Source organism: Lactuca saligna, chromosome 9 (assembly GCF_052625555.1).
Source record: "Lactuca saligna cultivar CGN05327 chromosome 9, ASM5262555v1, whole genome shotgun sequence".
NCBI lineage: Eukaryota > Viridiplantae > Streptophyta > Magnoliopsida > Asterales > Asteraceae > Lactuca > Lactuca saligna.
This window is the reverse complement of record NC_136425.1, coordinates 14061337-14083509: the sequence shown is the minus strand read 5'-3', so window position 1 is coordinate 14083509 and position 22173 is coordinate 14061337. Positions and strand designations below refer to the sequence as shown.

Here is a 22173-nt window from a genome sequence, read left to right as displayed (position 1 = left end):
ACATGTCCATTTTCTTCTCTGTCAATGCTATTGCAGCGATTATAAGTGGTTTTGTAGCCATCTGCACAAGTTCCTCCAAACATTTAAGCTTGATAAAGTGAGACAAAAAATTATGTGATATACACATTCCATGACATAATGAACGATTGAAGATTCAATTGCAAATTAGTTTCCAGATTATATCAACAAAAAAATATTGGCACTAACAAACTCATTCAATTGGTAAAAAAATCATACAATATCTCCTTCGAATTCCGTTTATGGATAATAACATTTAAATTTCGATAAACCTATGGCTAAAAATCAACAATTTGATTTACTCCTTGTTGGTCTTCAAAAAAGTATTTTATTTGATCTTCGTTTATGGGTTTTAATGCATTCTTCATATTACACAGGTAACAGTTCTACCAAAATACACAGTGGGATTCCATAGAAACCTCAAGTTGATCAATACAACAAGGTTCGATGCATTCCAATCAGAATCCAACCTGTCAACAACAACATAATCAGAGTATGAATCGGGCTCCTTGTGCTGATGATAAATATGTGGCGATTGGCGATATCAATTGAAGATTAGGAGGCAACAATTAGGGGTGTCGATTGAAGATTAGCAGTGATTGAAGATCAGTAGAAGCGAGTGGGGGTGTCGATTGAAGATCAGTAACGATTGAAGATGAGTAGAAACGAGCGGAGGTGTCGATTAAACATCATAGAATGTAGAAGATAATGGAAGATGTCAATGAAAAAAATAAGAGGAAAATAAGAGGACGTTTGATCTTACGTGAATCTTCTTCTTCTTTTTTTTATTTTTTCTTTTTAAATTTTTAATTACCTCGGTAAGGGTATTATATGGATATCAACTAAAATTAAATTTAATTAGAGAAGGATGACATATGTCATCCTCATCATTCTATGGTAAGTAAGTCTCAAACTTGCCTAGTAGCATCTTAGATCTCTTTATCATCATTTTATGGGGTTTTCGGTCCAAGAATCTTTACATTTGGGACATGGACGTCCCAAGTGAGTATGCTTTCAGATCTGGAATCATGGAGGGCTTTCATGGTGTAACACCCATAAAATCATGCCAGATTAAATTTTTAAAAACATTTCAAATACCAATAGTTATTACAAAAAGGTTTCCAAAATAGTTTCATATCAGGGTATCTCAGAAATCCAAATCAAATATGAGGAAGTGTACGGTCACGACTTTGCCTTCCCGCAACCATCCACTATACCTGAAACAATAATTGATAAATGTAAGCTTGAAGGATTAGTGATTTGCCCCCAAAATACCAACCTCATACAACCATAACATATCATATAACAAACACAGAAAAGCATGCATCTTGAGTCTACAACATGACTGGTTCGCCCATACTGGGCCTTCAGTCCACCTGGTCCACTCTCTGAGTCTACAATATGACTGGACCGCCCGCACCAGGACTTCAGTCTATTTGGCCCACTCTACGAGCCTCGAAACATTTGGACCGCCCTTTCGGGGCCTTCAACTTATTTGGATCGCTTTTCGGGCCTTCGGCCTGACTATATGCCCTCTTGGGCCTACAGACTATCCGATCCACTCTGGACATGTTGGTCTACAGCACGAAGCAGGACCCACCTCAACCCAACCCCCATACAAACAACCAATCATGTGCATATAATATCATATGATATCATGTATATAACATATAATCATACCGATCTAACAGATCATTAACACAGTAACCATCCTATAACTAGGATACCGACCTAATCGGTCACTAACATAACATCATCATATATACCGGGATACCGACCTAAACCAGGTCACTAAACATAATACCATTCTACCTACCAGGATACAGATCTAGCAAATCAATAAACATATCAAGCAAATACCCGGATACAAATCCGATAAAGGGTCGGCCTTGATGCCTTAGACCCTACTGATATAGTGAGGATAACTCACCTTGCAATGTCGAGCTGGACCATGAAATCACGCTCTTGAAATACTGCCCCAAACTCCAATACCTATATCCACCGATGATCCATTTTCATAAATACCCATTTACCAAATACCCTCAGAAGTCAAACATGGTCAACTCTGGTCAAAGTCCAAGTCAACAGTCAAGGTTAACAGTCCATGTTAACCCAACTCGTCGAGTCCAACTACCGACTCGTCGAGTTCCTCCAAAACTCAAAAACCAGCGAAATCCCTGAGTCAACTCGCTGAGTTTCCCCACCAACTCGTCGAGTCCACGCGTCTAAAAGTCGGGAAGAACCTTAACTGACTCATCGAGTCCATACAAAACCAATATGGACAATCTTCAACCGACTCGTCGAGTCAACCATATAACTCATCGAGTCCCATTCAGTCTATCACTCATTCAAACGATTTTAAGCTGCTCTAAAGCTCCAAATAGTAGATATATGCTCCTGGGGTGTTGTTATCACGTAAAGTTGCTAACTTTACGTGCATGCAAGGTTTTATGAAGCTAAAACACTCATAACTAGAATTAGGAGAAGGTTTTGGACATGAAGGAGGGATAAGGCTTCATAAATCTTGAGGCTTTATGTCCATAAGGCCTTGGGAAGTCAAGATCTGCAACTATGCCCCTGTGACAAGCTCAAATCCGAGTGTGACTCCATAATGCCCTAGACATGACCATTTCCTTTACCAAAAAGGGAGATCTAAGCAATGAAATGTAAATATGGTAGCTTTATACCTCAATCTTGTTGTCACAACACTGGAAAGTCTGGATCTACAAGCTCTTCCTTGTTCCACGCTCTTAACTCCTCAAGAAATGCTCCAATACACTATCTTTTGGTCTCACACACTCAAGAATAGAGACTAGCTAGCTATTAGGGTTTATCTGGTCGTGAAGGTGATAAGGGAGGCTGAGGAGGAAAGTTAAGGACCTTTAAATAGGGTGCAAACCCTAAAAATTAGGGTTTTCAGTTTTCACTTTCCAACACCTACTCGTCGATTCGGGTACTCTAACTTGTCGAGTAGGGTCTAAAATCCACACGACTGATTTGATCACTGCTCGATGAGTTAGCCTATCTACTCGTCGAGTCGCCCTTAAAACATGACTCTTAGAGCTTTAATCTGATTGCGGGAAATCGGGATGTTACACATGGCACAAAGGTGAAAACTTTATTACAAGTGAAGTCCCATGCAACCCATAGGATGTTACTTTGGCCTTTTAAGCTCCAAAAGGTCATGCATGGAGTGAAATGTGGAAGCATTACGTGTTCATGTAGTATTTAGGGCCTAGATCTCTATTTGTATGCGTTAATTTGGTGTATGGATGAATTGTTGACCATGATCTAGGTCTTAAAGGGTTAGGGTTTGAGCTGAACCCATAAAGTAGAGGTATTAACAGGTAAAGATGGAAACTTTACCCTTAAAGGATGTTTCCAGTGTGCCTGAGAAATAAGAAGCTTAGATCTGAAGAGTGGGGGCTTAATCCATTAAGAAGGCCCAAACAGACTGAGGAACTCTACGAGTTGAGTCAATTTGTCCCGATTCTATACCAGGTAGAGCTCGATGATTATGAGGAGCGACTCGACGAGTTGACTCACTTTATCGCAACTACGAATAACAAGGGAACTTAGCGAATCAGGGGGATGACTCGACAAGTTGGATCGCGATCGTCAGGATTTCTGATTTATAGAACTCGACAAGTTGAGTCAACCCAGAACGTTGACTTTGATAATAATGTTGACTTTGATCAGGGGTAAAGTAGTAATTTACCCTAAGAAATATTTAGGATATTGATTAAGTGTTATTGTGATGATGTTAGCTAGGGAGTCCCAAAAGCATCCGATAGAGATTTCCTTACCAAGAGATTCAACAACTAGCTTTGTGAGGTGAGTTTTCCTCCAGTAGGAACGAGTTGAAGGCACCAATGTCGGCCCGTTTATGTATGTTAGCGTATGCTGGACTGAGTTTTCCTCCAGTAGGAACGAGTTGAAGGCACCAATGTTGTGACATCCCCAAAATCACGGCCAGAAAAGACCGGTTTTGTTTATACTTTATTTCAAAATCAGAGTTATCTTTTAATAAAAGGGTTGCGGAATTTGTCCCAAAACAATAATATGATAAAGATTTATCAAAAGCATTTCCATAGAAATGTATTTCATTAAAAGACTCGGGATGTCATGTTCGTACAGATCAAAAGTATAAACAGTACAATATAAGCCTTACTACATTATTTCATATCTACAGGCCTATATCCGTAATCCTTCGTCCAAAACATCACACCTATGCTCATGCGCCACTACCTGTAATGCATAAAACTGAGTGGGTCAGGCTTGGGAGCCTGGTGAGCACATAGGGTTTTCAACCCACAATAAGTTTATTAATTTCATCAATCAACAATAACCCGATTACCCGTTCCTGTTATCCTCACTTTACGTCCCTAAACACCTATCATAAGGGACCTAGCCTAAGGATCATCATCGGGACGGACACTACTGCTAAGGGGATTCCTCAGCAATAAATGTCCTAATAGGCAACCATGTGGGGGATGGAGTACACCGGTGAACACATCGTTCACAACACCTACAGGTTGCGAACCTGCTAGTGTTCCACTGGACTGTCTAGAAGAGTCCGTGGTCGTCATCTATACTCCGCTAGATGACTGGATCAACAACAACAACATCGAGGCCTCTCATCATTTTATCACACATCACCTATTACATCTACCCATGTTTTACCCCAACATTTTCGTAGATATAAAATACATATACAGTTTAAATCATTGAAAACATGTATAACAACGTTCATCTAGCATAGATAGCAAGTATTCAGATAATATGCACACATAGCACGTAATTTATATAAAATACTTCATATCTATGTGTAAGTTGAAGGTAACTATGCACTCACCGGAAAAGGTGGTGATTCCGAACTCAGACAACGCTTCGCTTCTTAAAAAGAATTTTTCTTCGACGAAACCTAGTATTATTACCACTAGAGTTTAGTTTATTATTCGTCGAGACTAATTAATAGTCTAGCTATTATTATTATTATATAAGCGTCAAAAAAAATACTTATATAACCCATAATAATAGCCCAAGTATTTATTATAAGTTCCTAATAACGTTACTATAATTAAATAAAAGTTATATTAAAAATAGCGTAGGCGTAGCTCACTTACAGCGGGTTTTATAGAAAACCGGGCTTTGCTTGGAGCAGCGTTCCCGAGCCGAAAAGCTCTTCTTCTCAGAGCCTTCGAGCACTCCGGGGCTTCCGCCTCGTGCTAGGGAGGTTCCCTAGGCTTTTCGGGGGATTTCGGGGCTAGAGAGAGGTTCTAGAGAGAGAGAGAGAGTAAAGAGAAGAAAGAATGGGAAAGGTGTGAAGAAAATGAGGGTGGGAGAGGTGGTATTTATAGGGTGAAATGTGGCTGAACTTGGTGCCACATGTCACCATCTGGTGGCAAGCCTTGGAGAGAAAGCAATGGCCAAGATTGTGCCACATCACCCATTTTCGCACAGCACACTTCCGACTTCTAAAATCCGTAACTTTCACATACGACCTCCATTTTTGACGTTCTTTATATCCACGCGTAGGTAATAATAAGATCTACAACTTTCATTTTGACACCGTCAGCTAATTCTCGACCGATCTTAAATTTAACAGTACAAGGAGATTATACTGTTAAACGTCTGCGTAAAATTAATAACTTCTGCATACGGAATCTGTTTTTGTCTGTCTTTTTACCGTTGATTTCCTATTAATGAGATCTTCAACTCTCATTTACGTTGCGTAAGCCAAAAACCGCTCGAACTAAAATTCGAGTTTCAGGCCGTGCACTGCTAAGCCGAATCTTAGAAAAATCATAACTTCTTCATACGAAGTCAGATTTGGGCGTTCTTTTTATCGATGTTCTTAGTTTAACATATTCTACGACTTTTGTTTAGATTGCTAAGGCTAAAAAGTCTTCTATCGTAAATTCACTATTTACGTCTCCCGGTATCGTGCCGGTTTTGTCGTAAAACTTCGGCGGGCCATAACTTCTTCGTTATAGCTCGGATTTCGGCATTCTTTATATGCACGGAAACCTTGAGACATATTCTACAACTTTATGTAGAGATATCGGGATTATCTCACACTTTAATTTTGACGCTCATTTTTATTCTTTATTAATTATACATTTATAATTAAATAATAAACACATAAACACACATAATACTCAAATATTTCATATTTATTACTTCAAAAAGAGTTACAATAGTTGACCTAGACTATTACATTGACAAAAATGCTTAGCCCTGAAAACCCGGGCGTTACAATTCTCACCCCCTTAGGATGATTCCGTCCCGGAATCATGCATCAGCAAACAGATGTGGATAGCGACTCATCATGTCATCCTCTGTTTCCCAAGTGAGATTCGGCCCATTCGAATGTTTCCATCGGACTAGCACCAAGTCGACCATCTTGCGTCGTAACTTCTTAGTCTTACGGTCAATAATTGCCTCAGGCTCTTCGATCAGCCTTTTATTCTCATCCATCCTTAATTCCGAGATTGGAATTATGTCGGGAACATCTCCCATGAATTTCCTCAAATAACACACATGGAAGGTGTTATGAATACCATTGAGTTCTTCGGGCAATTCCAGCTTGTAAGCTTGGTTCCCAATCCTCTGAAGAACTTTGAATGGTCCAATAAACCTTGGACTCAACTTTCCTCGTTTCCCAAATCGTATAAGTCCCTTCCACGGTGAGACTTTAAGTAAAACGGAATCCCCAACTTCGAAGGTTATCGGTCGTCTTTTCTTGTCGGCATAGCTCTTCTGACGATCCTGAGCTGCTAACATTCTTTCCCTAATCACCTTCAATTTCTCAGCAGTCTCATGGACTATCTCGGGGCCCATAAACTGCTTCTCTCCGGCTTCAAGCCAACAAGACGGCGTACGACACTTCTGCCCATACAAGGCTTGATAAGGAGCCATCTTGATGCTTGAGTGAAAACTATTGTTGTAGGAAAATTCTACCAGAGGTAAGTGCTCGTCCCAATTCCCTTGGAATTCGAGGGTACATGCTCTCAGCATATCTTCCAACGTCTGAATCGTTCTTTCACTCTGACCATCAGTTTGCGGATGGTAAGCAGTACTCAAACACAACTTTGTACCCAACTCCTCTTGTAGACTCCTCCAAAACCTTGACGTGAAACGACTATCACGATCTGACACAATCGTAAGAGGGACACCGTGAAGTCTTACAATTTCCTTCACGTAAGCATTTGCGAGCTTATCCATAGACCACTTCTCGTTGGCGGCTATGAAGTGTGCACTCTTGGTGAAACGATCCACGACTACCCAAATCATGTCGTGACCATTCTTCGTTCTGGGCAGTTTAGTCACAAAATCCATGGTGATGTCTTCCCATTTACCCATGGGTACAGGTAAGGGTTCTAAACTCCCATACGGTTTTTGATGTTGTGCCTTAACCCTCGCACATGTTACGCACTCAGCCACATACTTCGCAACATCGAGCTTCATCGTCGGCCACCAGTAGTAGGGTTTTAGGTCCCTATACATTTTAGTGCTACCGGGATGAATCGAGTACATGGTCTTGTGTGCTTCTTCCATTAGAAGATCTCTTATTCCTCCCGTCTTAGGTACCCAAATTCGATCTTGGAATACATTCAGTCCTCGACTGTTCGTACCGAACACTAACGTTTTTCCCAAACGTTCTTCCTTTCGGTCATTCTTTTCTAAGGCTTCTTCTTGAGCTTTCCTGATACTTTCCACAATCATCGAGGCGACTTCAATTCTTAACGCTCTTGGACTTCTTCTTTCAAGATTGACTTTCCGACTGAGAGCATCAGCAACAATATTTGCTTTACCTGGGTGGTAAAGTATCTCACAGTCGTAGTCCTTGAGAAGTTCTAGCCAGCGTCGTTGCCTCATGTTCAACTCCTTCTGATTAAAGAGATACTGGAGACTCTTATGATCAGTGAAGAGCTTGCACTTCGTGCCGTAGAGGTAATGCCTCCATATCTTTAAGGCGAATACTACCGCTGCCAACTCCAGATCATGAGTGGGGTAGTTATTTTCGTGCTCTTTCAATTGTCGAGATGCGTATGCTATCACCTTTTCTCTTTGGGTCAGAACACAACCTAACCCGACTCCAAATGCATCACTATAAACTGCGAAATCTTCGACTCCATCGGGTAGAGAAAGTATCGGCGCTTCACATAACTTCTTCTTTAGCTTCTCGAACGCCTCATCGTGTTTCTCACTCCATGTATACGTAGCTCCTTTATGGGTCAAAGCTGTTAATGGAGCAGCTATCGAAGAAAAGCCTTGGATAAATCGTCGGTAATATCCGGCTAATCCTAGAACGCTTCGAATCTCCGTGGGATTCTTCGGACGTTCCCACTTCATTACAGCTTCGATCTTGGCGGGATCAACCATTATTCCCTCTTGGTTAACAACATGACCCAAGAATTGGACTTCCCGTATCCAAAAGTCGCATTTGGAGAACTTTGCAAAAAGCTTCTCCTTCTTTAACACCTCCAACACTTCTCGTAGATGCTTGTCGTGCTCCTCCTGGATTTTCGAGTATATGAGAATGTCGTCGAGGAACACTATCACGGATTTATCGAGGAATGGTTTACAAACCCTGTTCATCAAATCCATGAATGCTGCGGGAGCATTGGTTAGTCCGAATGACATAACCAAGAACTCGTAGTGTCCATATCTTGTTCTGAATGCAGTCTTCTCAATATCTTGCTCTCTCACTTTCAGCTGATGATATCCTGACCTAAGATCGATCTTTGAGAAGTAGCTCGAACCTTGCAGCTGATCGAATAGATCATCAATCCTCGGTAATGGATACTTGTTCTTCACCGTTGCCTTATTCAACTCTCGGTAGTCTATGCACATCCTCATGCTTCCGTCCTTCTTCTTCACGAATAACACCGGAGCTCCCCAGGGTGATGAACTAGGTCGAATGAAACCGCTATCCAACAGCTCCTGAAGTTGCATCATGAGCTCCTTCATCTCCGTCGGTGCTAATCGGTAAGGTGCCTTTGCTATCGGTGTTGTTCCTGGTAATAAGTCTATACGAAATTCTACTTGCCTATCAGGTGGTAATCCAGGAAGATCTTCGGGAAAGACTTTCGGATAATCGCACACAACCGGTATATTCTGCACCTCTTTCTTTTCTTTCTTAGCATCGATTACGAATGCCAAGTACGATGCACATCCCTTGGACAAACATTTCCTAGCTTTCATCAAGGATATGATTCCACAACTCACTCTGCGTTTGTCCCCGTACACCATAAATGATTCCTTTCCGGGTGGGTTTATCCTAACTATCTTCTTTCGGCATAATATCTCGACATCGTTGGCGCTAAGCCAATCCATACCCAAAACGATGTCGAAACCGTTTAACTCTATGGGTAATAGTTCCTCCTGGAATTCGTTTCCGTTTAGGTCAATGACGATGTTCCTAATACGATTACTAACAGGTACGAATTTGCCACTGGCAACTTCTACAATTAGGGCGTTATCAAGTTTTTCTACAGGTAATGCTAATTTCGCACTAAATTTATGCGACACAAAGGAGTAGTTGGCTCCGGAATCAAACAGTATATTTGCAGGCAAACCATTTACAAGAAAGGTACCTGAAGCGACGTCTGCTACCTCCTTTGCAGCCTCGAGCGTCATCTGGAAGGCTCTCGCCTTCGGCTTTGGTGGTATGTTGGGTCTTCCTGCCTCCTTCTTCTTCGGGCAGTCCTTCAAAATGTGCCCTTCTTCATAACACCCATAACAGGCCTTCTGGTTGAGGGTGCATTCGTTGGCATAGTGCCCAGGCTTTCCGCATTTGTAACAAGTGACCCCTCCATCACACTTCCCAGAGTGCTTCTTCTTGCACTTGTCACACCACTTTGCTTCTGATCCTCCTCCTCTCGAACTAGACTTCGAGAATCTACCTTTCTTACCGGACCTCGAGGATCCGTCAAATTTCCGTTTCTCTCCCACTTTCGCTCTCTCCAGACCCTTTTCTCGTATCTGGGTCTCCACATTCTTAGCAGCCCAGATGGCAGCTTTTAGAGTGGTAGTTTGCTTGACCATTGGACCGAAGTCCGCTGGTAATCCGAGGGCAAATTTGTTAACCTTGGAGAGTTCAGTTGGGACGAGGTGAGGAACAAGCTTCATTTTCTCAGTAAAGCTTGCAGCGTATTCAGTAACGCTCATCCTCCCCTTCTTCAGACTCTGGAATTCGTTGTTGATCTCCAGAAGATCCTGCTCAGAGCAGTATTGCATCTTTAACTGTACCAGAAAATCCTCCCACGACATCTTGCTTGCTTCACCTTTGGGCATTGAATCAGCTAGTAGCTTCCACCAGCTTAGTACTCCAGATTTCAATAGAGGAACTGCAAGAGCAGTCTTCTGCCTATTGCTACACTCGCAACTCTCAAACATTGTCTCCATCTCAGAGATCCAGTTCATGACTTCCACCGGCGTCGGGCTTCCGGATAGACTCGGTGGCTTGGATGCCATGAAATCCTTGTATTTGCATCCACGTCCATCATTTCCTCCATCCTGGTGGTTTTGCCTAACTATCGGTGGGTTGGCTTGACCAATAGTCCCACTGTAGTTTCCTTCTTCAGTCTGCCCTTCGTTCAACTCGGGCTGTTTGAGCTGAATAGTCGCTTCCTCTCGATTTTGCTGGAGCAAACGCCTGGTTTCCTCCATTTGACGATCCAACATTGCCTGGATCATCGCTTGCACTCCGGCCATCGTTATTGGTCCGGCAGCGGCTTCCACAACTGGTATTTGCTCGATCACGGGGGGTTGGTGTCCGTTCCCATTTGCGTTTACGTTTCCGCTACGGGTCCTTACCATCTTGATCTATATACCGAATAAGGTGGATTTAGATCTTCATTTAGGAGAGACGTTTTAAATCGTCCTTATCACTCCGACATGTTTACATGCTAGTTCTAATATCGTAGTCGTACGTTTAGAATCCTAAACACATAAGGTTCCAGATCCGGTCGGCAACAGACCATAGATCCCGAACAAAATAACAACATATCATGCATAAAACATTTAGCACATAAAAGCATTTTAGGCACAATTCCTAAAATAAGCTAGTGCTCACACCTCACAATCATCGCTTAGCATTCTAACTTTAAGTCTAGAAATCCTACAAATTCCTAGTTCGCTTAAACTAATGCTCTGATACCAACTGTGACATCCCCAAAATCACGACCAGAAAAGACCGGTTTTGTTTATACTTTATTTCAAAATCAGAGTTATCTTTTAATAAAAGGGTTGCGGAATTTGTCCCAAAACAATAATATGATAAAGATTTATCAAAAGCATTTCCATAGAAATGTATTTCATTAAAAGACTCGGGATGTCATGTTCGTACAGATCAAAAGTATAAACAGTACAATATAAGCCTTACTACATTATTTCATATCTACAGGCCTATATCCGTAATCCTTCGTCCAAAACATCACACCTATGCTCATGCGCCACTACCTGTAATGCATAAAACTGAGTGGGTCAGGCTTGGGAGCCTGGTGAGCACATAGGGTTTTCAACCCACAATAAGTTTATTAATTTCATCAATCAACAATAACCCGATTACCCGTTCCTGTTATCCTCACTTTACGTCCCTAAACACCTATCATAAGGGACCTAGCCTAAGGATCATCATCGGGACGGACACTACTGCTAAGGGGATTCCTCAGCAATAAATGTCCTAATAGGCAACCATGTGGGGGATGGAGTACACCGGTGAACACATCGTTCACAACACCTACAGGTTGCGAACCTGCTAGTGTTCCACTGGACTGTCTAGAAGAGTCCGTGGTCGTCATCTATACTCCGCTAGATGACTGGATCAACAACAACAACATCGAGGCCTCTCATCATTTTATCACACATCACCTATTACATCTACCCATGTTTTACCCCAACATTTTCGTAGATATAAAATACATATACAGTTTAAATCATTGAAAACATGTATAACAACGTTCATCTAGCATAGATAGCAAGTATTCAGATAATATGCACACATAGCACGTAATTTATATAAAATACTTCATATCTATGTGTAAGTTGAAGGTAACTATGCACTCACCGGAAAAGGTGGTGATTCCGAACTCAGACAGCGCTTCGCTTCTTAAAAAGAATTTTTCTTCGATGAAACCTAGTATTATTACCACTAGAGTTTAGTTTATTGTTCGTCGAGACTAATTAATAGTCTAGCTATTATTATTATTATTATATAAGCGTCAAAAAAATACTTATATAACCCATAATAATAGCCCAAGTATTTATTATAAGTTCCTAATAACGTTACTATAATTAAATAAAAGTTATATTAAAAATAGCGTAGGCGTAGCTCACTTACAACGGGTTTTATAGAAAACCGGGCTTTGCTTGGAGCAGCGTTCCCGAGCCGAAAAGCTCTTCTTCTCAGAGCCTTCGAGCACTCCGGGGCTTCCGCCTCGTGCTAGGAAGGTTCCCTAGGCTTTTCGGGGGATTTCGGGGCTAGAGAGAGGTTCTAGAGAGAGAGAGAGAGTAAAGAGAAGAAAGAATGGGAAAGGTGTGAAGAAAATGAGGGTGGGAGAGGTGGTATTTATAGGGTGAAATGTGGCTGAACTTGGTGCCACATGTTACCATCTGGTGGCAAGCCTTGGAGAGAAAGCAATGGCCAAGATTGTGCCACATCACCCATTTTCGCACAGCACACTTCCGACTTCTAAAATCCGTAACTTTCACATACGACCTCCGTTTTTGACGTTCTTTATATCCACGCGTAGGTAATAATAAGATCTACAACTTTCATTTTGACACCGTCAGCTAATTCTCGACCGATCTTAAATTTAACAGTACAAGGAGATTATACTGTTAAACGTCTGCGTAAAATTAATAACTTCTGCATACGGACTCTGTTTTTGTCTGTCTTTTTACCGTTGATTTCCTATTAATGAGATCTTCAACTCTCATTTACGTTGCGTAAGCCAAAAACCGCTCGAACTAAAATTCGAGTTTCAGGCCGTGCACTGCTAAGCCGAATCTTAGAAAAATCATAACTTCTTCATACGAAGTCAGATTTGGGCGTTCTTTTTATCGATGTTCTTAGTTTAACATATTCTACGACTTTTGTTTAGATTGCTAAGGCTAAAAAGTCTTCTATCGTAAATTCACTATTTACGTCTCCCGGTATCGTGCCGGTTTTGTCGTAAAACTTCGGCGGGCCATAACTTCTTCGTTATAGCTCGGATTTCGGCATTCTTTATATGCACGGAAACCTTGAGACATATTCTACAACTTTATGTAGAGATATCGGGATTATCTCACACTTTAATTTTGACGCTCATTTTTATTCTTTATTAATTATACATTTATAATTAAATAATAAACACATAAACACACATAATACTCAAATATTTCATATTTATTACTTCAAAAAGAGTTACAATAGTTGACCTAGACTATTACATTGACAAAAATGCTTAGCCCTGAAAACCCGGGCGTTACAAATGTCGGCCCGTTTATGTATGTTAGCGTATGCCAGACTTAGGTCCGATGTCGGGGTTAGCCCGATGTAGATTATATGTTTTTGGACTTCGGTCTGATGCCGGGGAAAGCCCGAGGAATGTTTGTATGCTTGATGTCTTTGTATGTGTATGTTCATATGTTCCGGGCTTCGGTCCAATGTTGGGGCAAACCCAAGGAAGGTTTAGCTTATATGTTATGTGTTATATGTCCCGGGCTTCGACCCGATGTTGGGGCAAGCCCGATGAATGTTTATATGTTTATGTTATATGCTTGTTGATATGTTATATGTATACCAGACTTTGGTCCGATGTGAACTTCGGTCTGATGCCGGGCAGGGCCCGATGTCAGATTCGTCCGATAACGAGTGAGACCCGATGTAGTGGGCAAGGCCTAATGTATGCTATTATGTGATTATGTGTATGATATGTGGTAGTTTGGGGAGACTCACTAAGCTACGTGCTTACAGTTTTTAATTTTGGTTTTAGGTACCTCCGCTAGTAAAGGGAAGATTTCGGGATGACTGCATGACACACACCATAACTTTTAGCCTAAGATAATTTACTCTGAAGTTTTGACATATGATTTGACATATTGGCAGTTGTTTATAACATGTATGAGATACACAATGTATGATTTTATATATGATGAATGATACTTATGGTTTCTATTTATGATTTAAAACGAAACTTTTGGACCGTATTTTGAGATGTTTCATAAAACATGCTATTTTAATAATAATAATAATAATAATAATGATGATGATGATGATGATGATGATGATGATGATGATGATGATAAAATAGTTTATACAAGTCCATGGTGCAAATGATTTTTTTTTGGAAATCACTTTTGTAAGACATATTTGGCTAGGGGTTTAACTCATAAGAATGTGAAATTTGAGGGGCTAAATTGACCAAACCAAAAACTTATTGTTTTCTACCATTACGCACAAAGGGTGGTATGGAGCCAACATTCAAAAGATAATCTTGTTTTCTTTCCTTATCAGATCACCGTATTGTAACATAACACCTAATAACATCGGGGCAAGATAGTGTTCGAAGCTTGTAACGACGTTACCTTGGGGTCTATGTCACAATAACGCCGGTTGCCCGCCGCCCACACCGGCCGATCTAAAAGGTTAGTGGCTTGTAGTAACAAATGGTTTAAATGCATTTAAGACATGATTTTAAAAAAAAAATGCTCCATAAAATAACCGTTGTATTAAGATAAAAACTATGGACTCAAACCGTCAAAACAAAGGTTTACTCGATTCAAGAAAAACTCAACATCACTACCAAGCCAACATGATTTGATGACGTCGACGAGGCCACGAGGGCTAATTTGATGCTTCGGACCGGTCGCCGCGCGGTTCCACCTGGAACTGGCCGGCCCCACCGCAAAAAATTTCAGCCTCCAATGCAAAACACAACTGCTCACCACACCAGTCTTCTGATTCTTATCGAAACCTCCATCTCACAATTTCAATCTATTCAAATATGATTGATATCACTCGTGTTTCTTGTTTAATTTCAAGAAAACCCATCTGGGTTCTCTTCCAAAATCGTTAATTTAAAGATTGATATTCCAACGTTTACTGAACCACAAGTTCACAATGGGAACTGGTTCATCAAGGCACTTTGACAGTAGCGCTCATGGCAGTGGAGAAGAGAAAGATGACCATGGCGGTGGTCAACTCTATGTCTCTCTAAAGATGGAGAACTACAATCTCAAAGGAGACCTTGTTCCTCACGTCTATGGCTCCGTCCCTCTCGTTGGTTCTTGGGATACCTCCAAAGCTGTAAGTTTACCCTTCTTCTATAAGGTTTATTACAGAAAGCTTTTGGTTTATCAAGTTGTAATGTTTGATTATTTTGCTCCAATGCAACTTATAATTCTGTTTGCGTTTAGCCTCCATGGAAACCTATTTGCTTCCCCTCTTTCAATATCCATTTTTTTTTCTTTGGTAATTTTCTTATATGTTGCTTCCATTGAAACATATTTATAGTCCTTTTTTTGCATATCCAAATCCTTGATCTTGATAATTTTCTTTGTATTTAAGTTCCATTCAAACCACTTTATACCCCTTTCCAATACCCGTTTCGATTTTTATTATATTCAGCTTCCACTTCATGTTTCTAATTATGATAATTTTCTTGAACTAGCTTCCACTGGAACGCGAATCAACCTCGATGTGGGAATTAAGTTTTGTTGTCCCTCCTAATCATGGTAATTCCTTCTTTTGTTTATCTTTCTTTGTAATTTTCTGCTTTTAGGCCTATGTAATTCCATAATCCGGATTCCCAATAGGGGAAATCGACCCCTTAAATCTTTAACAAAGCTGTTGATCAATTTTGGAGTTGGAAGATAAGTTATTAACTATCTTTGGTGTTTCTTGATTTAGAAACCTTGGATTTCAAGTTCTTATTGAAACCCAAAGACGACAATGTCCCATGCATAGAGGAGGAAGGCATAAACAGGCAATTCATGGGGGGTACATTACAAGGGGTTGCAAGATTAGCTGTTTTTAATTTAACCCCAGATGAGATTCTTGAGTATAGGGTAAACATCAAAACCAACAGGGTTTCACCATTTGATCTTGCTGCAAGTTGGAGAGCTTATCAAGAAAATCTTGAACCCTCAACTGTTCGTGGGATTCCTGATGTTAGTATAAATTCATTGCCTGAAGGTGTCGAGGTACTACTACCAATAGTCTAATACTAATATACCTTTTTTTCAGATTTTCCCATAAATGGTTGAAATCTTTATAATTCTTGAAATTATTATTGATTCAGAATCAGAATGGGTCTTCAGCCAGTTTGGATCTTGATCTTGAACAATACCTAGTTCCTGCTCCTGTAACTTCTGTGGTGTATGCTGCTAATTTGACTGAGACTCCAAGGTCTTTAAAGCGTGGTGGTGGTGGTGTGTTTTCAAATGCTGAAACATCAACCAAAGATTCGGGTGTTTCTGTTGATCGTCCTGCAACCATAAAGGTTGTTATTAGTTTCATCTTTAGAAATTAGATTATACTATATGATTATTTATTTGCACATTCATGAAAGATGCTTAAAAAAATAGGAAATGGAAGTGGCTATACCGGATCCTCCAAAGTTATATCATCCACCTGGCATGGTTGAATCAAAGTCAGTGGGAACAATTTCACCCTCACAAAGACAAGAAAGTCACCGTGGAATTTTTGTGGATAGGGGGGTGGGGTCCCCTCGGTTAGTCAGATCAGCCAGTGCAGCCACTTTGACTACCGGAACTAAACGTGATCCAGGAGCTAAGGTTTCTATATTTCTTTACAAATTACAATAATGCCATTGGATTGGATTAGATTTCTATGTTTGTAACATTTGAAAATTGAATGTGAAGATGCCAGCTGCTGCTGGGGCAGTTGCAGCTGCAGCTATTGCTGATCAAATGCTTGGCCCCAAAGAAGACATGCATCTTGCCATTGTCTTGGTATTCGTTTTTAATTTTTTAAAATAGCACCAAATGTGTCATTTTCAATCTAAAATTGGAAATATTTTAATTTTTTTTTTTTCGTTTTATTTGGTAGGTTGGGTTACCGGCTCGTGGCAAAACTTTTACTGCTGCTAAACTTACTAGGTATCTCCGTTGGTTAGGTCATAATACCAAACACTTCAATGTTGGCAAGGTGATTTTTCTTTTTTCTTTTTTTTAGACCCCATTTGTTATACATGACATGACAGAACACGTTGTACTGTATTTTTCATGCATCGGACTGTCATTGACAGTCTGAGATTGAGACTGACAGTCTAAGATTGACAGACTCGACTCTGGCAATTTGAGACTGACAGACTCAGTCTCAAAGACCGGGACTAGGACTTGCTCTTGATTTCTCACGTTTTGCAAAAGACGTGAATGCCCTTTTCTTCCTCATCGTTGAAAATAGCCCTAGAAAGCATGTGGAAAATTGTCTGATTGTTTTTCTTGTTGTAACAGTATCGACGGCTGAAGCATGGAACAAATCAGGTAAGGTTTTAATTTTTGTGAAATGTGGTTTATAACTTTATATGCATATCAAGAATCTTTTCGTGTTGAGATTCTACTTATTATTTTGATGTTTTTTTTATTGATAGCATATCGTTTAATGCAGACTGCAGATTTTTTCCGGGGTGACAATCCTGAAGGCATGGAAGCCCGTAATGAGGTGATTTCAAAGTGATTATTGGGAGTTAAAGAATTGAAATTAGAGTCAATAATTGGATAATCATTTAAGTGAAGTTAAAGATGGTTATTATGTGTTCTGACTATTTAATCAAATGTCTAAAAACAACACCCTTTTTAAAAAAAACGACTAATTATGGGATCTTTGTTTGCAAATAGTTTTAATACATCACATGCCACTAGGTAGCAGCTCTGGCTATGGATGACATGACAGCATGGATGCAAGAAGGTGGCCAGGTAAGTCCTATAATTTTCAATATTTTTTCATCGTTGAAAAATGCTAAAAGGAATTCAAATTTTATTTAGGTTGGAATATTTGATGCCACAAATAGCACTAGTGAGCGAAGGAATATGCTTATGAAAATGGCTGAAGGCAAATGCAAGGTAAGATGCTGATGTCAGTGGGCCACTGTGTACCTGATTTGATTTACATATGCTCAGGGGTTGCTGAAAGAATATATTTTTTGATTTCTATTAAATGCATATTACAGATCATATTTCTGGAAACAATTTGCAACGATCGGCAAATAATTGAAAGAAATATACGTCTCAAGATTCAACAAAGTCCCGATTATTCCGAAGAGTATGCTTACTTTTTTTTTTTTTTTTAAAAGTCATTAGTTTTTATAAAAAACTTTTGCTTACATGATGAGTAAATGTATATATTTTTACAGACCGGATTTTGAAGCTGGATATCAGGACTTCAAACGACGACTTGATAACTATGAGAAGGTACCTTTAAATTATTTTTAGTTTTTTTTTCTTTTTTTTGGGTGATTTTATAGATTGTTTATTGTTGTAATTTACTATAATTATCTCTTGTGACAAGATCTATGAACCGGTTAATGAAGGATCGTATATTAAAATGATCGATATGGTTAGTGGTCATGGTGGGCAGATACAAGTAAGTTTTCTCATTTTTATTGTGGATGTGATACTTATATATTTTATAATTAATTAATTATACATATGATTATTAGATGTGTTACTTATATTTTATTTGTGTACATATATATTTAGGTGAACAATATCAGCGGATACCTTCCTGGGCGGATTGTGTTTTTCTTGGTATGTAATCAAATCTATGCCATTTTTTTCCCTTTAATTTTTGTAACATCATCTTAATCCATAAACCCAAATTATATTTTTAGATAATCTTTAAAATATTCATAAAGTATATAAACTTGGTATATTGTCTTTGCAGGTGAATACACATTTGACACCTAGACCAATTTTGCTTACAAGACATGGAGAAAGTCGTGATAATGTGAGAGCAAGAATCGGAGGCGACACTGTCTTGAGGTTTCTTGTTTCTTCTCATGTTAAATGAATATTCAATAAATATTTAAGAAAATGATGGCACCCTTGGGGAAAGCCTCATTTACCTGACTTTCTCTATTAAGTCATTCTTTCTACATTAAGTCAAAAAAAGAAACATCCGTATATAGATTGACTTAGTTTATCTATTCAAGCTCTAAATGAACCTTATTTTTGACACACTTTTTGTAAATTTTTTAATTTGTTTGACAGTGGAAATGGGGAGCTTTATGCAAAAAAACTTACTAACTTTGTCGAAAAGCGACTAAAAAACGAACGTGCTGCTTCTGTAAGTATTATAATTATTATATTTCACCTTTTGATTAAAAAATTCTCAACATACAAGTTTTAATTACTATGTAATGTGACCTAGATATGGACAAGCACATTGCAACGAACAATTTTGACTGCAAATCAAATTGCTGGATTCCCAAAGGTTAGCATTAAACTTTTCTCATAATTTTTTTTTCTGAAAGAGCTCAATTTTTCATAACTTGATTCTTTGATTACTTACTAATTATGAAAATTGATTGATTTTCTTTTTTATTATAGATACAATGGCGTGCACTTGATGAGATAAATGCTGGTGTATGTGATGGTATGACATATGAAGAAATAAAAAAGAATATGCCCGAGGAATATGAGTATGTTTTATACGAAAAATGATTTTATATACTAATATGAGCAATTTATATAAATTTCAATTTATATGTCTTTTTTTTCAATTTGTTGAAGGTCCCGAAAGAAAGATAAACTTAGGTATCGATACCCTCGTGGAGAGTCTTATCTTGATGTGATACAAAGGTAACACAACTAACTAATAAAAGAAACTTTGGTATTTTGTACTATATGAAAAGACCATTATGACCTTACTTGATCTATTTTAGGTTGGAGCCGGTTATCATCGAGCTAGAAAGACAACGTGCACCGGTTGTGGTTGTATCTCACCAGGTCAAGTCAAATGACCGAATTAGCCTTCATTTTCCGCCTTTGCATTTTTATTTTTTCTTTAACAATATAATAATAATAATAATAATAATAATAATAATAATAATAATAATAATAATAATAATAACGCGTGTTTCAATTATTTCAGGCGGTTTTGAGAGCGTTATATGCTTATTTTGCTGATCGCCCTTTGCAAGAAATACCGCTTATGGAGGTAATAAACAATTTTAATTTTTAAAATTTAGAAAAAAAATCGTAACAAACAGTTTATATGCATACGAATAATGAATAATGAATTAAATGGTTGAAATTACAGATGCCGCTTCATACGATAATCGAGATACAAATGGGAGTTACGGGTGTACAAGAGAAACGATACAAACTCATGGATTGATTCTTGATTCTTGATTCTGTTTTTATGTTTGAACGAATATAGAAATATAAAAATTTAAGAAACAATTCATGTTTAAATACTCAAGAATTATTTGTTAATCGAGAGGATTTCCTTATTTATCATGGCTCCATTTATTGTATAGAATCTTATAGATGTTATGGACTTATTATAAATCATAATCATAATCGCTAATGTCGATAAGACGTATTGTCGTTAATTTAACGGATTTGGACATGGGTTATGGTCGATATCAGTCATTGGTAGATACTAATTAATGTTTTTGTTTTTGACCTTTTTCTCCCTGAAAACAAGCATGAAAGTTGGGGGAAGGTTGAATAGGTCCTGGCGTCCTGCTTTTATTCAATTTAGTCATGGACTCATGCTGATTCTTCTATAAGAATTATGACTTTAGGATGCGGTGGTTGTAGGGTTATTTTTGTCATTCTAAACTTCTGAACAAAAGGTTTATTTATTTATTTATATATTAATAGTATACTTTTAATTTAAAGTTAACTTTTAAATTTAAATGATAGATATAGAGACGGTATAATTGTTTTCTTCCAACGCCTAAAAATTAATAAATAGTTAATTTTTGAAATGATTAAAAGACATCATTTAGTTTTATAGAGACAAATATGTAACATATTTTATTCAAAAAAATATCATTATTCATTCAATAATCAATACATCGAATTAATCAAACTCAACCTCACAATTAATTCTACCATGATTAACAATGATAATACCCACAACCAAATAACAAATGCTAAAACCCAGTACTTTTTAAAATAAAAATCAAATTATAATAATTTGAACTCTTGAAGATGATTAATAAATACGAATTATTAAATATTTATTGACTACTAGTCAAGTTTTTCATGAAAGCTTGGGTCAGCGTAAAAGAATTGTGTCTTTTAGGGCATACGAAATAACTTCGATTTAAATATAACTTTGACTTGATGAATAGTTTAGTATAATAATAATTAGGGAATAAGATTAATTAAGGTAATTAACTTTTCGGTTTGTTCACATGTAGGTAACTATCTTTTTTTTGTATACATCTAGGTAACAAACTTTTTGAAACTGTTCACATATGACCATTATGACCTGCTGTAGCAGGTTACCTCTGGTTACAGTAGGTCATAATGGTTACATGTGAACACTTTCAACAAATTCGTTACCTAGATGTGTACAAAAGAAAAATAGTTACCCAAATATGAACAAACCAAAAGTAAGAGTAAATTACACGAATGGTCCCTGTGGTTTCAGGGAATTTATGCGTTTGGTCCCTAACTTATTTTTTTTTTTTTAATTCGGATGGTCCCTACTATTTTGTTTTGTTGCGTTTGATCCATATCTTACCTAAAAAGATTAGTGTGTCCTTATTAATTTAAATTTTTTAAATTAATTTTCTTATTTATGTATTTTTTATATGTTTAAAAAAAACTAATAGACCTCACATATTTGTATCTCCTCACCATCCTATCTTTCATCATCCTAAACTTTTATTTCTTTTCCATATTTAATGACAATGAAGTCTTCACCATCTACTTTTTTTCGGTCCTTCAACTTCAGCGAACCAACACCACAACCCAATAAAGTGAAGAGACTGTGGGTTATGGTGTTTGTTCGCCAGAGTTGAAGGATAAAAAAAAAGGATGTGAGGACTTCCATGTCACTAAAGATTGAAAGAAAATAGAGGTTAAAGAGGATGTGAGATGGGATGGTGACCGGTGGGACCCAAATTAAATTTCTCAAATGTGGTTTCAGATTTACGGTGAGGAGATACAGATATGTGG

At 38.3% G+C, this 22173-nt stretch overlaps 1 protein-coding gene and 1 long non-coding RNA gene across 2 annotated transcripts; one reads left to right on the top strand and one right to left on the bottom strand.

Moving 5' to 3' along the window:
- Positions 1-4090: 4090 nt before the first annotated feature.
- LOC145014712 (uncharacterized) lies at positions 4091-4936 on the bottom strand. The gene is made up of 2 exons (XR_013665585.1): positions 4874-4936; positions 4091-4266 (listed from the first exon to the last, which is right to left on the bottom strand). It is a non-coding gene; the product is annotated as an uncharacterized LOC145014712 (long non-coding RNA).
- Positions 4937-14968: 10032 nt separating this feature from the next.
- LOC145014865 (6-phosphofructo-2-kinase/fructose-2,6-bisphosphatase-like) lies at positions 14969-20493 on the top strand. The gene is made up of 23 exons (XM_078973304.1): positions 14969-15319; positions 15684-15747; positions 15923-16215; positions 16314-16514; positions 16600-16809; positions 16897-16986; positions 17084-17182; positions 17491-17520; positions 17645-17698; positions 17899-17952; positions 18022-18099; positions 18207-18298; positions 18390-18447; positions 18545-18619; positions 18736-18783; positions 18920-19017; positions 19246-19321; positions 19406-19468; positions 19585-19676; positions 19768-19836; positions 19920-19983; positions 20129-20194; positions 20297-20493. The coding sequence occupies exons 1-23, from the start codon at positions 15134-15136 to the stop codon at positions 20372-20374; spliced, it is 2238 nt and encodes a 745-aa protein (XP_078829430.1). The 5' UTR covers positions 14969-15133; the 3' UTR covers positions 20375-20493.
- Positions 20494-22173: the final 1680 nt, after the last annotated feature.

What these genes read in the sequence shown, in the direction of transcription:
- LOC145014865 (XM_078973304.1), top strand. Translation starts at nt 15,134, where the DNA reads ATGGGAACTGGTTCATCAAGGCACTTTGACAGTAGCGCTCATGGCAGT. An exon ending in TGAAGCATGGAACAAATCAG is followed by an intron (nt 17,521 to 17,644) that starts GTAAGGTTTTAA and finishes CGTTTAATGCAG; the next exon opens with ACTGCAGATTTTTTCCGGGG. An exon ending in GACTTGATAACTATGAGAAG is followed by an intron (nt 18,448 to 18,544) that starts GTACCTTTAAAT and finishes TCTTGTGACAAG; the next exon opens with ATCTATGAACCGGTTAATGA.